Source organism: Manihot esculenta, chromosome 18, assembly GCF_001659605.2.
Source record: "Manihot esculenta cultivar AM560-2 chromosome 18, M.esculenta_v8, whole genome shotgun sequence".
Taxonomy (NCBI): Eukaryota; Viridiplantae; Streptophyta; class Magnoliopsida; order Malpighiales; family Euphorbiaceae; genus Manihot; species Manihot esculenta.
Genome location: NC_035178.2, coordinates 2,497,499 through 2,514,137, shown reverse-complemented (window position 1 = coordinate 2,514,137; position 16,639 = coordinate 2,497,499). Strand labels below are relative to the sequence as shown.

At 34.7% G+C, this 16,639-nt stretch overlaps 3 protein-coding genes across 3 annotated transcripts; 2 read left to right on the top strand and 1 right to left on the bottom strand.

The window, feature by feature from the left end:
• Window positions 1–1,654: 1,654 nt before the first annotated feature.
• On the top strand, window positions 1,655–3,970 carry LOC110606884 (protein BRASSINAZOLE-RESISTANT 1). Its single transcript, XM_021745866.2, has 2 exons — window positions 1,655–2,173; window positions 2,850–3,970. The coding sequence occupies exons 1-2, from the start codon at window positions 1,931–1,933 to the stop codon at window positions 3,543–3,545; spliced, it is 939 nt and encodes a 312-aa protein (XP_021601558.1). The 5' UTR covers window positions 1,655–1,930; the 3' UTR covers window positions 3,546–3,970.
• A 1,514-nt stretch (window positions 3,971–5,484) lies between these two features.
• On the bottom strand, window positions 5,485–8,533 carry LOC110606074 (probable GMP synthase [glutamine-hydrolyzing]). The gene is made up of 4 exons (XM_021744818.2): window positions 7,833–8,533; window positions 6,550–6,691; window positions 6,306–6,447; window positions 5,485–6,004 (listed from the first exon to the last, which is right to left on the bottom strand). Exons 1-4 carry the CDS (start codon window positions 8,260–8,262, stop codon window positions 5,672–5,674), a joined length of 1,047 nt encoding a protein of 348 aa, XP_021600510.1. The 5' UTR covers window positions 8,263–8,533; the 3' UTR covers window positions 5,485–5,671.
• On the top strand, window positions 8,462–15,443 carry LOC110606832 (anthocyanidin 3-O-glucosyltransferase 5-like). Its single transcript, XM_043953502.1, has 2 exons — window positions 8,462–8,561; window positions 13,814–15,443. The coding sequence occupies exons 1-2, from the start codon at window positions 8,462–8,464 to the stop codon at window positions 15,274–15,276; spliced, it is 1,563 nt and encodes a 520-aa protein (XP_043809437.1). The 3' UTR covers window positions 15,277–15,443.
• Window positions 15,444–16,639: the final 1,196 nt, after the last annotated feature.

Here is a 16,639-nt window from a genome sequence, read left to right as displayed (position 1 = left end):
ATTGAATTTTAATTTCCTTTTTCTTTTTCTAATTGCCATCTGTAGCTCGTTGGCCCACCGCTTGCACCATCGCATTCGTACGAACGCCATGCGAGCATAAATTAAACAGCATGCCTGATTGTCCATATGCATAAGAGAGCAAGTCAAATAGAATAGTGACATCTCCTGCTCCAAATGGCCAAAGCCAACAAACATATCCCTCCTATACCAAGCCTTTTCATTACCCAAATTCTTCTTCGCTTTTTTATATATATGTTCTCTGGGTACTTTCCTCGAGCAGTTTACCTTCCTTGGCTCCTTTTTTTTTTGCGCAATTATTTTGTTTCCAGTTTACACATGCAGCTTATACAGTTACCGACGTAGAACATTTATAAGTTTTGGTTTTGGATACAATTAATTAGACTGTTCTCTTCTTTATAAAGATTTTGTTTTCTTTAGTGCTTCTCTCTAGCTCGATTTCGTTGGTTAACAATGCTTATCCCCAAATCGATTATAGAATTCGTTTTATTTATTTAACCTCAAATTTTCATGGAAAAAGTTGAGCTTTATTCAGGTCTACAAGAAAGTAGCATCCTTTCGTCATGTGGGTATGGATATTAGTGAGTTACCATGAATTTATGATTATGGTTGTGATTGGGAGTTGTGCACTTGATCCAGATTTATTATTTTTGTAATACTGTTAATCTTGTACTCGCCTGCTTGAATAGCTGCGTTAGAAAACATTAAAATTTGTCCCTTGTGCAGTCAAAAGTCATCAAATCAATGTTAATTGATTCTTGTTTCATCAGAAGCAACTTTTTAGCTTTGCACTTCGATTCTAGCATTGATAATTTCTTTGTACTCATTTGGCAGGCACAATGATTAAATTATTCAAGGTAAAGGAAAAGCAAGATGAAATTGCTGAAATTCAAATGGGAACTTGGGAAGAGTCCAGTCAAGAAGCAAAGCGCTGGGGAACTGAATCACTTGCTCTTGCATTTTCAGAATCACCCAGATTGCACACCTTTTCTGTATTCTGCACTAATTGCTTTAATTGCTTTTTCTGAGACTTGTAATATGGTTTTGTTTTGGCATACCTGAATTCAGATTTCAATATTTCACTGGACATATATTTGCAGACATAATAACCTGCCAAAATCATGTAGCATATCCTTTACCATTTGTGAACTTTGAGGTCACCATTCGACTTATAAAAGAATGTTATAAGTAATTCAAAGGACTTTTGCCATTTCTCGTTTGTTTATAGACAATCAAATTATGCGATCTGATTTAGAATAGCTTCAACCCCATATTAAAACGACCGATTCCGATTCAAAATCCGACTAGAATCGGGCCAATCGGGCCGCGGCCGGTGATACGACACCAAGTTAATGGATCGACAGCTTTAACAAATTACAATAAAACATTGCATGGGGCATGCTTAACAACAAAACTCCTTCAACTTGGGTGGGTCCCGACACTCAACGGCTGGACCCCATGTTAGAAATTATTTGGTCATCACAAGACAGCACAGGCGTATAAACTTACACGTGGTAACAGTTAACTCTTCTTTCTTACTCGCAAATGAGGATACGTTATCATCGACACACAAACACACCCTTATCATCCCAACACTCAAATGATTAATTTTCTGTTATAATCTGAAAGCCACACCACCGTTGATTAGGAAGTTTGATCCCAACTCTTTCCTTGTACTTGCCCGCACCTCACCATTTCTAGAAACCAACCTTTTTCTTTTTCAAATAACTCTGCCATGTCCTCAGTACTCACACACAAAGAGAGATTCTTCTTCTTCTTCTTATGGTTGCAGCGAAGTGTGGCGTTTTCCTCTTGACTGATATTTCTCTTACCTTTTCTTCCTGGGTTTATATCCCCGGCAACGCGATCCACCCAGCTCGCCGGATATTGAGGAACCCGTGTTCGCCGGAAAATGACTTCAGACGGCGCGACTTCGACTTCGGTGGCTCCGAGGAGGAAGCCGTCATGGAGAGAGCGAGAGAATAATAGGAGGAGGGAGAGGAGGAGAAGAGCCATAGCTGCTAAGATTTTTTCAGGGTTGAGAGCTCAAGGGAATTACAATTTGCCTAAACACTGTGATAATAATGAGGTCTTGAAGGCTCTGTGCATCGAGGCTGGTTGGGTCGTTGAAGAAGATGGCAACACCTACCGTAAGGTACTCGTTTTCTTCTTTTAATTCGGTCTAAAGTTATTGCTATAGATTTGTCTTGTTTTTTTCTCTTTTCCACAATTGAGTTGGGATGGAAATGGGTTTCTTTATTTGGATCGAGCCTCTATCTATGCTTCACATGCTTTTAGATTTGCTATTTTTCCCTGGATTTTTAGTTTTTCTCTGAATTATTTTTCTGTGTGTTTCTTTTTAGCTCTCGTGCGTTACATCCCTATTTCTCATCTGGTTTTTAGCTTCAATTTTTATGGCTGGATCATTGGGCAATTGAACAGGATCACCTTGCATTATACTTGTCTCGTATCTGCTGTTTTATTATCATCCTCCACTTATTCCTCTCTCTTAAGGAGATAGCATTGGAAATTTATGCTACTGAAGAAGGTCTATTCTCAGGGCTTTCTAATTTTAGAACTTGAAAGTTCAATGGATATGATTGATTAGCTTTTGATTGATTAATGAAGCTCTAATGGTTAGTGTTGCCCTTTTCTAAGAATTTAAAACCCAAGACGTTGGTATGGAGACTTCAGTTGCTCTGTAGTAGGTGTTTTTATCTCTTGTGCTTTGCAATCTGCAACTACTTCCTCTACTGTTTGTTTATATCCCTTTCATATTAAGGGTAGTCATAATCTGATTTAGTACCACCATGTTTGGTTTGTTGATCCAGGGATGCAAGCCACCCCCAATTGATATTGTAGGCGCCTCTGTAAGGATTACTCCGTACTCTTCACAAAATCCGAGTCCTTTATCCTCAGCATTTCCTAGTCCAATTCCTTCCTACCAAGTTAGCCCCTCCTCCTCTTCATTCCCTAGCCCATCTCGAGTTGAGAATAATGCTTCTTCTAATCTCCTTCCCTTCCTCCAAAATGCCATTCCCTCATCTCTCCCTCCTCTCCGAATCTCCAACAGTGCACCCGTAACTCCTCCGCTCTCATCTCCAACCACAAAAAATCCCAAGCCAATTCCCAACTGGGAGTTCATTGCCAAACAATCCATGGCCTCATTAAATTACCCTTTCTATGCTGCATCTGCCCCAGTTAGCCCAACTCATCGTCAATTTCATGCGCCAGCCACCATACCTGAATGTGACGAGTCTGATACATCCACTGTTGAGTCTGGTCAATGGATAAGCTTTCAAAAATTTTCACCTTCTGTAGCTGCAATGCCAACCTCTCCAACCTATAATCTTGTGAAACCTGTGGCTGAGCAAATTTTGTCCAGCAATGTGATCAAAGAGAATGGGAGGAGCATGGAGTTTGAGTTTGGGAGTGGACAGGTGAAACCATGGGAAGGAGAAAGGATTCATGAAGTAGGTTTGGATGATCTAGAGCTCACACTTGGAAATGGGAAGGCTCGGAGTTAGGCTGAGCTGATATTGCTTGTGGAGATCATGGTGAGGACATGCTTGAATCAAAGAGGAGATGCAGTGAGGAGATGTTGGGAACTAGAAGAAATATTCTTAATCCAGTTGTGGTACATTGAGCATGTGTGGAAGAATGTTTGCGGTCCAGATCTCCATTATTTCTTTGGTGGGAAGTTCACACACTGAACAAATATTGTTTCTTAGTAGGAATTAAAGTTACATGTCTAATTTTATGTTCATTTAGTTGCATTCTCTTTTACTCATTTGAAAGTAACAATTGCTAGTTGAGTTGTTTGGAATGTCTTCACAAGCATTACATGTAGATAATGTGGGATATTTCTGGGATTGAGGAGTTTCCTCTTCCTTAAAAGACTTCCATCAGACCTGATAAAATGAAATTATTTGTTGATGGCTTACCGTATCAATGCACGTCTCTTGTTGGTTTTTTTTTGCCTAAGTTACAAGTGAACAAAATGGGTTGCGAGACATCCTAGATTCACTGCAATGCACATATCACCAGATTAACTGCAATGCACATATCACCGGATTATATAATAGATGTGCCTTCTTAAGAAGTAGGAGCCGAACTTGTGATTTTCCAGTTTTGCTAGTTATATTCCCATTTTCATGTTGATAGTTTACTTTGTAGTCATATAAAATGCAAATGATATGATTAGAGTTAATAATATTCGGATTAGGTTAAAGTAATTTTTGCAGATATAGCAGCTGGTCCCCAAGTTCCATCTCCATATTTGCAAATTGCAATGGTCCCATTGCTCGTCAGGCAAGGCTGGTTGCGGACTTTCGTTGCCCGACAAGCCCCACGTTCGCTTGTGGAGAAATTCAATACTAAAACAAGGGAATGTGCAAGAAAAAATAAATAATAGGAAATTTATATTAAATAAACGAGTGGTAGAGTAGGGAAGTCGTCTACTGTCTGAATGGGGAGAGTCTGGTCTTTATCCGTATCTCCTAATTTAAGATTTCTATTCTGTTTGATCATTTAGGGCACGTGGCTTTGTTCATCCTGTTTTCTCTAAAGATGCAAATCCTTGATTTCATTTATTTATTTATTTATCATCGTTGCATCTGATGCTTTGCCTGTCTTGGGGTGGGATGGGCATTGGTGAGCTCGGAGTTTGAAATTTTGAAACCGCGACTGAATTTTAGGGTTTTTTTCCCCCTTTTTACTCGGAATTGAATCGAATCTCAATGTGCTTCGATTTCAATTCTCAGTTTCCGGTTTCCGGTTTCAACTTTGGTCTTAGTATATATATATATATATAATTTAGTGGTTTGATGTAATGTAATTTAATCAATAATTGTAATATTTTATTTTTCCATATACAATTAGTTATTATTATTATTATATCATATTTTTAAAATTATAATATTTAATCTTTGCAAACTAATAAAATAAAATTTGTATAACACGTTTATTCAATTTATAATTTTATTTTCATTATTAATTTTTAATTAATTTTATCACGTATTAAATTAAAATACTTAATTGATTGTAATAAATTATTTATTTTATGATTACTTGTGCTCGAAACATTTATAATATTAAATATCTTATTATGATGTAACAATTGGAATTTTTAACTATAAATAAACTCTAATTAAAGATAGTTCTAATTCAATTAATTTAATATATTTATATATAATTAAGAGCAAATAATGAGAAACGATGGTATTAAGTTTGAATAATTTGTTATAGAATTATATACATTACTGTAAATTGCACAAATTTTATATATTAAATGTTTAATTGCATTATATATAATTATATAATGCATCTAAAAAATAATGTTCAAGGATCACCTAGATATTTTAGAGCATTGAAGACGATGAAAAATATGCTGAAGACCAAGTGAATCTGACATGAACCTGCTCAGAAAGTTACTGAATCCAAGATGAGAGGAGCACGCACAAGCACTATCACAAGAAATTCTATTGTAGTAATATCTAGTTTAGGTCAATGATACACAAGTGGAAGAATAGATTATGCTACTGAAACATACAGAATGGAATCCTAAGTCATTACTGGAGAACATCTGCCCTGATATTGCTACAGTCATAATAGTGTGATTAGTCAGGAGAAAGTTGTAGTTCCGGCGACTTGGTCATTGAGATAAGCATGTCTTCTCCAATGCTTCAGTTACTATCTTTGTCTCTTCAATCTCGGGGTTGAAATTCTTTTTGACATTTGAATTGCATTCTTGGTATCTGAAGCATGTTACGAGATGATCATTAACAATCCCAGCCACCTGCATGAATGAATAAACAACAGTAGGTCCGACGCAACGAAAGCCTCTCTGCATTAGATCCTTGCTTATGAGTTCAGCTTTTGGTGTCTTGACAGGAACTTGACGTGCATACCGGAATGCATTTCTTAGTTGCTTGTTGTTCATAAAACGCCAGCAATAGTTGCTGAAGGAACCAAACTCCTGCTGGACCTGCAAATTATGAGCAACAAGTGGGTGAAAATAAATTTCTATCTTTGTATGCATAGATCCCAATATTCTTCTTTTGAAACACAGTCCCCGGCGTTTTTCAATTTGTTGGAGATATCAAAACAAATTGAACCCTATAGACTTGTGTCGAGAGTATGACAATGCTGAGAACTAAGGTTGTGGCGTGTGTTCAGGGCGGAGGAGAAATCAGGTGTAAATTATCTTCCATAGAGCTTCTTGTTTCTTTGCTTGACCTGGACTGAAAAAAGATACCATGCATTGATGCCTTGGACTACAGAATTACCTTGAGGAACAGTTTAGCATTCTCCACTATTGCACGAAGCTTTGGTTCAGATAACAACAGATTGCCATTCTCTTTCAGCGACAACAGCTTCTTCTCAGTAAACTGCGCAACAGATGATGGGTCGAAGTTGTCAAAAAGTTTCCTGACATGAGGATCCAACGGTAAAAATCAGACAAAGGGCCTGAATGGCATTTTTTTTTTGTCTAAATTGATGCTAATAAACAAAAAGTGAAGAATTACATACCTGAAAGTGTCTCTCATTTGGAGAATTGTTGGCCAGCTCATTTCTGCTAATGCTTGTGAAAAAACAAGCAACTCAAACAGCTTCCTATCATCATGAATTGGAACTCCCCATTCTTCGTCATGGAAAGACGCATAAAGTGGATCTATAGTAAAAATCCCAAAAAACCATAGAGAGTATGGTGAAAAATGCACAAATATAAATCATAGAACATTAGCTAAAGGGATTTAACAATTGGGGCATCTGAGAAAACAGAGGAAATCACCCGAAAATCACACTGTTAAACTCATAATTAGACATTTAGAAAGGGGGATAAGAAAAGAGTGGCTTGCTTAAATAAATAATAAATATATTAAATTAGCTTCATCTATGAAAATTTGATTTGATGTGGTGCTAGAAATGCCCCCTAGAGAATGCTAGAATACTTTCGCGAAATAGGAAAGATGCAATGTTCACATGAAAATAAATGCATAATGGACCAAAAATATATGGACCAGAAGTTGTGTGCCCAATTCTGCCATGTCAATGACCAGTCATTGCATTTAAATTTTAAATGTTCAGCGGCTACACCTCGCAAGTAAATAAAAAAAATAAAATAAAATAAACTACAAAATGTTAGTTGAATTCAATACAATTGTCCCACATGTTATTCAACTAGCAAAGCAGACAGAGCGAATGCTGCTTGACCTAATCACTTAGGCATGCTACTATTGAATTGGTACCTGTGTTGAAGAACCGGTTTAAACTTTCTATGTCCTCGATGCAATTAAAACAACTGAGGCAATATCTAGGCTCTAGCACTTTCCAGATAGCACATCAATTTACTTTGGAAGTTCACATATAACTGCTAACATAAAAATTACATTTCGCGCAGTTAGTGCCAGTGGCCATGTAAAGGATCCCACTAGGCAAAACAAACACTAAGACTAGCATGTAACGTTTATTAGCACTAATGGAAATTTCTTCTTCTAGAAGCCTGTCAAGTGATGGTATGTGGGACAGTATAAAGGATGGAAAAAAAAAATCCACAGTGAGCAAAATAGGAAGGCATCAATAGCCAAATATAATGGAAATACTTGAAATTATTCTTTTAAGTTAGGAATTCTAGTTGTTAATCCATGGCAATAAACACTGGGCAACAACCTTAAACTTCAATAACCTGGATGGCTTAAACCCATTTTCAACTACAATTGCTTAACCTCTATGTCATTACCAAATTCTACCATCTCTAAAGCTAAACCTAACAGATAAAGATTGTTTTCGTAAGTGCATAACTTATGACTTACTAGATTGCGGTGTGATCCAATCACACCTCTTCACCGGCGCGTCCTTCTTTGGCGAGATCCCACCATCAGGAACAACCTTGACAGCTCTTAATCCAGTACGCTTCAGATTCCTCCTTGGGCTTGCCAGCTTGTCCGAAGACACGCTCGAAGTAGTAGTAGTAGAAGAAGCAGAAGAATAAGAAAAATTGGAATCCGAAGAGCACGAGCTGTCCACCGACAAATTGTTCGTAACTACAGCTCGCTGCATCTCCGAAACCGTGGCCTTGACTGCTGGCTTCTTGGGCCTCTGCTGTGCCTGTGGCTTCTTCAAAATCTCGCTTTTCCGTCTGCACTCTTCCCAAACCCTAGCTCTGTTCCCGGTGGGACCGAAAACCACTCGCTGCTGAGGTACCGGTTTAGCCGAGGATTGAAGCTTAGTAGAGAGAGGCATTGCTGTCTGCACCTGATTTTTCACAATGCAAGTCCTTTTGCCTTGATTCCAGAAAGAAAAGAGTGTGTTGAGTTTCAATTCTGTAATGCAAGTGTTGATTTTGAGGTTAAAGTGGAATGGAGATGAAGATAAGGGTTCTTGAGAGGATAAACTTGAAATGCTGTGACTGTGAGAACGAGGGATTGAGGAACAGAGAGAGATGGCAGAGGCTGTGGAGAGAAGTAGGGAAGAGGATGAAGAAATGACAAAAATAACGGACGAGTTTTTGGAGGTTTTTAAAACGGATGCCTGTGCATTGAGTTAGCTACCGGTTATTGCCGGTTGTAGTGCCCAGGTGTCAGTTTTGCTTTACCTTTTTTGTTTTTGAATTCGACTGAAATTGGAGCCCAAATTCCATATTTGCCATTTACTTCTTTTTAGACTATTTTAGATTATTTTGTATCAATTTCAAAATTGAACATTTTGCTATTTAGAAATAAAAATTGTTTAATAAATAAATTTAATTGAATCAATATTTCCAACAAAATTTTATTAAATCAAACCAAGTCGAATGAACAACAAAATTGTTGTTAGTGAAGCAAGGGTATAATTAGAATTTGAAAACTGATTAAAGTGGGTTAATGTGTAAAGGGGCATAAATGGAAACTAGAAAAGGGAGAAGGAAAGTGGAAGTTGGCGGTTGAGGCGGAAAGAAAACCTTAGGCTAAGCGTCGCATTCCATTGGTAAATAGAAATAGGAATTTTGGTGGGGAAATTGCTTACCGTTAAGAAAAAGAATCCAAAGAGAGAGAACCGCACCTTCAAACACTGACATTGGTGGGTGGCTAACTAACGGCTCTCTCATCTCGTGCGCACCATGACCCATCACCTCGCTCGTGCTCCTTTTATCCCCCATGTCCCCCTGGGCTCCGGCGGTTCACGATTTTATGGCCCGAACCATGCAACCCAGGGGCATCCCATTTGAATGTGACGGGCTCACATGGCCCATTAACACAGATGCTAATCTTAATCAGCTTCAAGAATCTAGGAAAAGATTCTATCGTCAATATAGCTTCAAGCAATAGAAGAAATGCATTTGCTTTAATATATGACAATGTTTAATTAATAATTTAATCTCTAAGCTCAATTTTATTATTAAAATAGATAAAAAATACCTTTAGTTTAAAATGTTTTATATTTTATTCTTATCAAAAAATAATTTATCTTCTTAAAATTAAATAAAATAATTAAATAACTTTACTGAATGAGCATCTCATATATTTAGTAATAAATTTAGTAAAGTTACAATATTAATTATGAAAAATAATTTTTTTTTAGATGTTGAACTTACTATATGTATAATTTATTTAAAATATTTGTATTAAAAAGCTGTGCTACCGAGTAATTTAGACTCCCTAATCTTTTTTTTTCCAAAGCCTAATCTACTTCACATCATAATATGTTTGATATAAAATAAACTTTTGCATTTTTAAAATTAATTTAACTAATTTAATCATTATTTTTTATGATGTAAAAAAAACGAAAATGGTCAGTTTTTGTTCTTCGTTAAATAATAAGATGGAATTTTTTTTCCATATTAATTAATTAATGAAGTAGACACGAGATAAAGTGAAACAATAATTGTAAGGAAGAATAAGAATAAAGCTCAGTGGTTAAAGTCCAGTTTAAGGAGAATTTTGATGCTTCGTTTGGTCAATTATATTCCCTCCACTCCAGTTAGCATTTTTTTGAAAGTAGACTTTATGATTTGGAAAATATTAGCTCCACATATGCGGTTATATAAATCTCAAGGTCGAAGCGGTAACATCTTATTCCTAACTTATAAAGGGATATGACAGATAAATTGATAGATTTTTTTTTAAAAATACACTAATTAACATGATAATATATTTATATTCTCTATGAAAATAAAAAATAATATGAATTTACTACTAAAAATTAATACTATCAACTTAGAAAAGTATAGATATATACATTTATTTTAAAATAATTAAAATTTATAAAATAAATTTTAATTAACTTGATCTCCATTATACTACGTGGAGTGAATACTACTACTTTATGAGCGAATGAATAAATAACAAAAGGGAATAAATAAATTTTTAATAATTAATGCTATCATGTAATATGTTAAAATAAGTCAGTTAAATAAATATAATAATTTTATAAAAATCGGTTCATTAATTAAAAATTTTGAAAGTTCGAGTTCGAGTTTTAATATTTAGTTCGAATTCGATTCAAAAATTAAATAATATAATTGAGTCTGGTTCGAACTCAATTCTTGAAAAGTTTGTTTAGTATAATAACGAGTTTAATTCAAACTCGAGTTCGAAAAATTCGATTAAAAAATTCGTTAATAAAAATAAATAAAGTTGAATTTCTAACTTCTGATAATTGAAAACAAGCTATATAATTTAATCATCTTCAAGTTTTCAACTAGTCAACTTGACCTCCAACATAAATAATTATAATGCTTTGAACGATGCCAATCAACAATTATAGATTTATAGTTCTTCCAACAATACCAATCAACTACAATTATAAATTTATAGTCCTTCCAACAATACCAATCAACTACAACATAAATTCATAATGTTTCTAACGGTACCAATCAACTATAACAATAAATTCATAATGCTTCCAACAATACCAATCAACTACATAAATTCATAATGCTTCCAACAATACCGATCAAAATTCTACCTATCAGAATTTCATCAGAAATTATTTTGTTTAGATTAAAAAAAAATGCTTATCGTTGAACTGTGAATTGTAGAGGAGCGAGGTAGGGGCGGCAAACGAGCAGTCGATGCAGAAGTGCAGGCGTGCGGCGAGCCGACGGGAGCTATTGGTTGAAATTGAAAATTTTTTACCGAATTAAATTAATTTAAAATTTTAGTTTAATTTTTAATATATTTAGGTTGGATTCAATTTTTAATTTTAAGAATTTTGATTATTTCAGTTTGATTTGGTTTTAATAAAAAAAATTAAATCGAATCGATTTAATAATAATTATATATTATTTTTAATAATATGTAGAGATTAGATCGTATTGAAGTTAAAATATTTCAATTAAATTTTAAAATATTTAAAATAAAGTGTAAAAAATAAAATGATATTAAAAATTCAAACTGAATCGAATTAAATCAGATCGATTTGATTCAATTTGATTTATGATTAAAATCAATTCGATTTGATTTTTATAAATATTAAAATTTTGATTTTTGGTTTATTCGGTTCGGTTCGATTTTGAACCAAACCGACTGAAAGCTCACCCCTACTAACGAGCTTATTTAACATGCTTGTTCAACGAGTCAGCTTGCGAATCTGCCCAACCAGTCAGTTCATGAGTTTGCTCACGAATATAAAAATTAGTTGACATACAAGTCTTAACGAACTTAATACTATTTAACTCAAACTCGGTTCGTTTAGGTGATGAGTTTCAAAATTGAGTTCAAGTTCGATTTGTTTAAAAACAAACCAAAATTGGTTGAACTTTTATCGAGTCGAGTCTCGAGTAGCTTATGAATAGTTTGGTTCGTTTACACTCCTATTCCAAATGCGACCACCCAATATTGTAACGACCCGAAAATCGGACCGCTACCGGTGCTAGGATCCAGGTCGGCTTAAGGCCGCCGAGACCCATAGCAAGCCAAACATTCATCCTGTGAACCTGTTTAATCCCATACATGATCAACAACATACATAAAATTTTGAATTTTTTTCTTTCCCTTCAATCACCAAACTCAACCTGTGCATGCACTGAATATAAACATAACCATAAACATTGACCCTTCTTTGGGATCTCATCAATGCCCCAATGGGTGACATAACATACGTTGAGTTGGTTTACATAAACATCATAAAGCATAGATAATGTTTACAAAATGGATTTCTATACAAACTCGGTCAAGCACAACTTTTAATATAGACTCTCCAAAGACTATGTGTATATCAAGCATTACCCCAAATACAATATAAATATAAGTTGAATTAATAATAAATTACCTATCATTAAAGTGTTATCTAATTGATACATATATAAAGTGTAGTATGTTATTTATTCCGTTACAATATAAATTTATTTTTATTTATTTAAAAAGTAAATTTATCAATATCTATTTATATTTTTTATTATAAAATCTCACATATATAATAGATTGAATCCACTCATATAATTATAAAAAATATTCGAGAATAGAAATTTAAATAATGGAGTGCAAATAATTTAAATAATGGAGTGCAAATATAGAATGTGAAATGCATGATTAACTTTTAAAAATTTTAACAAAAATTCAACGGGATTCTGACATAAATTAAACTTTCTCCCAATTTTTCAAAGAATAGAAATTTAAATAATGGAGTGCAAATATAGAATGTGAAATGCATGATTAACTTTTAAAAATTTTAACAAAAATTCAACAGGATTTCGACATAAATTAAACTTTCTCCCAATTTTTCAAAGAATAGAAATTTAAATAATGGAGTGCAAATATAGAATGTGAAATGCATGATTAACTTTTAAAAATTTTAATAAAAATTCAACAGGATTCCGATATAAATTAAACTTTCTCCCAATTTTTCAAAAAATCAACAATACTCAATAATTAAAGCAAATAATTCAAAATCAAAGCAAAAAATTCAAAATACCTATTTGGACTCTTAACCATATATTTATAAAAATTTTACTATCCTCCAATTATCTCCCCTCTTACATTACAGTTATATATTATATTTCTTTCAATACAACCGCTTATCTTTTTCTAACATTAAATTTAACTTTTCCAAAATTAATATATATATCTCGATAATTATTATAGATTTAAAATTACTTAATATATATCTTTTATTCTAAAAATATAATAATTATTTGAGAAAATAAATCTCAAATCCTTAATACATGGTAAAATTCTCATTCTAACAATTTTCTCATATAAAAATTAAAAATTTATTATAATAAAAATAACTCATTAAACAAAATTTTTAAATAAAAAATAATCAATCTATAAATCAATACTTTAACTTTTTAACATTTTAAATTATAAAAATCATTATGTAATATACTAAAATATATATATATAAAACTTATAAATTTATAAGAAAAATGAAAAAAAATTATCTATTAAAATTTGATGTTCAGAGAAAAATGACTTTTAAGTTATGATTTTTAATTAAAAGAAATTAAAATAAAAATTAATTTGGATTTTTAATTTAGATTGAAGGGTTAAAAGACGGAGATGGAGGAAAGATAGAAGAAATTTAATATATTTTTTTTTGGAAAAAGGAAGAGTTGTTGCTCTGTATCTAAACCAGAGCAAGAAAGAGGTAATTTTTTTTAATCTTATTCATAATGGTTTTACGATCCCTGTAGTAAACTTAAAAAAATTAATTAACATTTATTAATTTTTTGAAAGTCTGGACGCACGGGCGAGTATAAGTTGTCAGACCGCCGTGTTGTTTCACACAACAAAAGCTCTAAACTATCGGCTAACTACTTCCTTCAGTTAACATCTGCTCCTCCTCCGATATTTCAAAACAACACACATCTGAGAAGCGAGGACAGCAGATGAAATCGCAAAACCCCATATCGTTTTCCTGTCAAGCCCAGGCATGGGCCACATCATCCCTCTCCTCGAGCTTGCTAAGCGACTAGTTACCTATCATGATTTCCATGTAAGCTTCCTTGTCATCACAACCAACGAAGCCTCTGCGGCCCAGGAACAGCTCCTCCGATCACCAACTCTTCCTTCTGGACTTGACATCGTCGAGCTTCCTCCAGTCGATGTTTTTTCCCTCACCACAGATGATATGCTGGTGCTTACTCGCGTCTGTGTCATTGTAGAAGAGAGTCTCAAGTCTCTGAAGCATGTCCTCGTAGAGTTGGGCAACATAAAAGCACTTGTTGTTGATTTGTTCTGCACCCAAGCTTTCCAGGTCTGCCGTGAATTATCAATCCCAGTTTACTCGTTTTGTACTGGATCCATCGCTTTGCTTACCCTTTCTCTTTATCTTCCTACTCTTGACCGTGAAGTGGATGGCGAGTTCGTTGATCTCCCTGAACCGATTAAGGTTCCTGGTTGCACCCCAATTCGAACTGAGGATCTGCTGGACCAAATCAAGAACCGGAAAATCGATGAGTATAAATGGTATTTACTTCATGTGAACAGGTTGCCTTTGGCAGCTGGGATATTTCTCAACTCGTGGGAGGATCTTGAACCAGCTGGGCTGAAAGCTGTAACAGAGAATTCATTTTTCAAACAAATACCCACACCACGGGTTCATCCTATAGGACCACTGATCAGACAGGAAGAAACACTAACTGCTGCTGCCTCGAACACAGAATGCGTTGCATGGCTAGACAAGCAACCTCCTGGCTCTGTTCTCTTTGTATCCCTAGGCAGCGGTGGCACCTTGACAGCAGAGCAACTCACTGAACTGGCATGGGGTTTGGAACTGAGCCAGCACCGGTTCATCCTGGTTGTACGTTCACCGACAAATAGTAGTGCCTCTGCTGCATTTTTTAACGTAGGAAGTGAAGATAACCATCCAAAGGCTTACCTACCAGAAGGATTCTTGGACAGGACTGAAGAAAGGGGACTGGTGGTTCCATCATGGGCTCCCCAGGAGCATGTGCTTAAACACCCATCAACCGGAGGATTTCTATCTCACTGCGGGTGGAACTCAATACTCGAGAGCGTGACTTATGGTGTACCAATCATTGCATGGCCGCTCTATGCAGAGCAGAGAATGAACGCCACAATGCTAGCTGAGGAAGTTGGGGTGGGGATCAAGCCAGAAGTGAGAGAGGGAAATAGTACGATTGGCCGTAAAGAGATAGAGAGAGTGGTAAGAATTGTGATGGAAAGTGAAGATGGTAAGTTGATGAAAATAAAGGCTTTAAAGCTACAAGAAAGTGCTGCCAAAGCTTTAAATGCTTGTGGATCGTCCTATGATTCCCTTGGTCGTGTGGTCGAGGAATGGAAGGCTGAGCCCAAATGCACATGCATCGAATAATTTCCTCATAAGCATAGATGGGCAATTTCCACAAAGTTGACTTGTCCATAACGATGAATAAGAGAATACATAAATAAAAGTGCACTAAATAAATTTCAAAAAGCTGCCACGAAGATTATGTTCGCTATGAATTATCAAAGTACTTTATTCGATTCACCAACATAATTATCTTCTTGTTTATAATTAGTGTTATTTCATTAAAAATATATCATAAATGTAAAGAATAATATATATAAAATATCGAAATATGGTGTCATTACAATTTCCACAATTTAGTTAACCCATTCACAAGTGCGCGTAGGTTTTGGGCAGCTGCGGTTACATCTCTTAGCGAGTGTTTGAATAATTTTGTTAAACGGTTCGTTTGGCTGACTATAAAAACTTATTCATCGCAAATATTCAAATAATTTTATCGATATTTAAGTATTTCTCTCAAATTTAAAAATTTGAAGAAATTAATTGAAGACGAGGTCTGTTTGAAATCAACTATTGAGGTTGAATTTCTGAGAGAAAATGGATAAAGTGGAAGAGAAGATGAGAAAGTCGACAGAGAAGAAATTAATGAAGAAACTTTCGATCATACAGGATAGTGTTGATGGGTTAGTGGTGTTAACAGATATTCGAAGGTCTCCCGGTGCCGTTCTTGGTGTCATTCGCAGGACTTGTATCTGCCCTGATTGGTACTCACAAAAGCTGGGTCTCTTACTGAGTTGGGCATAGTTTCAAAAGGTATAATTAGGGTTCTTTTCCAATTATTTAAATTGTGAATTTAAAGGCTTATCGTTGGCGAAGAAGATTGTGAGCAATGATATCACTTTCTATATGCAAAATTGAGAGAAAATAAAAGTTAGCAAAATTCCAACTCCATTGAATGAAAAGTTCTGGCTTGCAGGAACTTGCCAGGTTCCTTGATGCCTGTCCTACATCATAATTTTCTTTTATCCTTACATTTAATATATTCATAATCCCTTTGCATTAAAAAGGTCAATTGTTTCTTACACAACCGTGCATGGATTTATTTGTTTTAACAATAAACTTCTTGTAAAATTTTTAATGAATCACTGTACCATAACCACAATGCCAGATAGAATCATTTGATGGTAAGTAATTTCAGACAACAAAGTGAAAAAGAGATGTTTTTTTAATTTTCGTTATATTTTTCTTCACATTACACACATGATTTAAATAAGAGAATTGATAACTAAAGTTGCCTATTGAATAGGAGAGAATAATGAAAAAATATCACCAGTAAGTGAACGAATCACCCTAAGAATCCTAATCACAAGACTCATTCAATTGTTCAATATTTACAAAATTAACCCTTATCACTCCAATACTCAAACCTTAGCACAGCAGCCTTATT

Coding starts and splice junctions, on each gene's coding strand:
- LOC110606884 (XM_021745866.2), top strand. CDS start 1,931: ATGACTTCAGACGGCGCGACTTCGACTTCGGTGGCTCCGAGGAGGAAG. Junction 2,174..2,849: donor ATGGCAACACCTACCGTAAG/GTACTCGTTTTC, acceptor TTGTTGATCCAG/GGATGCAAGCCACCCCCAAT.
- LOC110606074 (XM_021744818.2), bottom strand. CDS start 8,262: ATGCCTCTCTCTACTAAGCTTCAATCCTCGGCTAAACCGGTACCTCAG. Junction 6,692..7,832: donor TTGGATCACACCGCAATCTA/GTAAGTCATAAG, acceptor TTTTTACTATAG/ATCCACTTTATGCGTCTTTC. Junction 6,005..6,305: donor ATGCTAAACTGTTCCTCAAG/GTAATTCTGTAG, acceptor CATAATTTGCAG/GTCCAGCAGGAGTTTGGTTC.
- LOC110606832 (XM_043953502.1), top strand. CDS start 8,462: ATGGCAGAGGCTGTGGAGAGAAGTAGGGAAGAGGATGAAGAAATGACA. Junction 8,562..13,813: donor AACGGATGCCTGTGCATTGA/GTTAGCTACCGG, acceptor CACACATCTGAG/AAGCGAGGACAGCAGATGAA.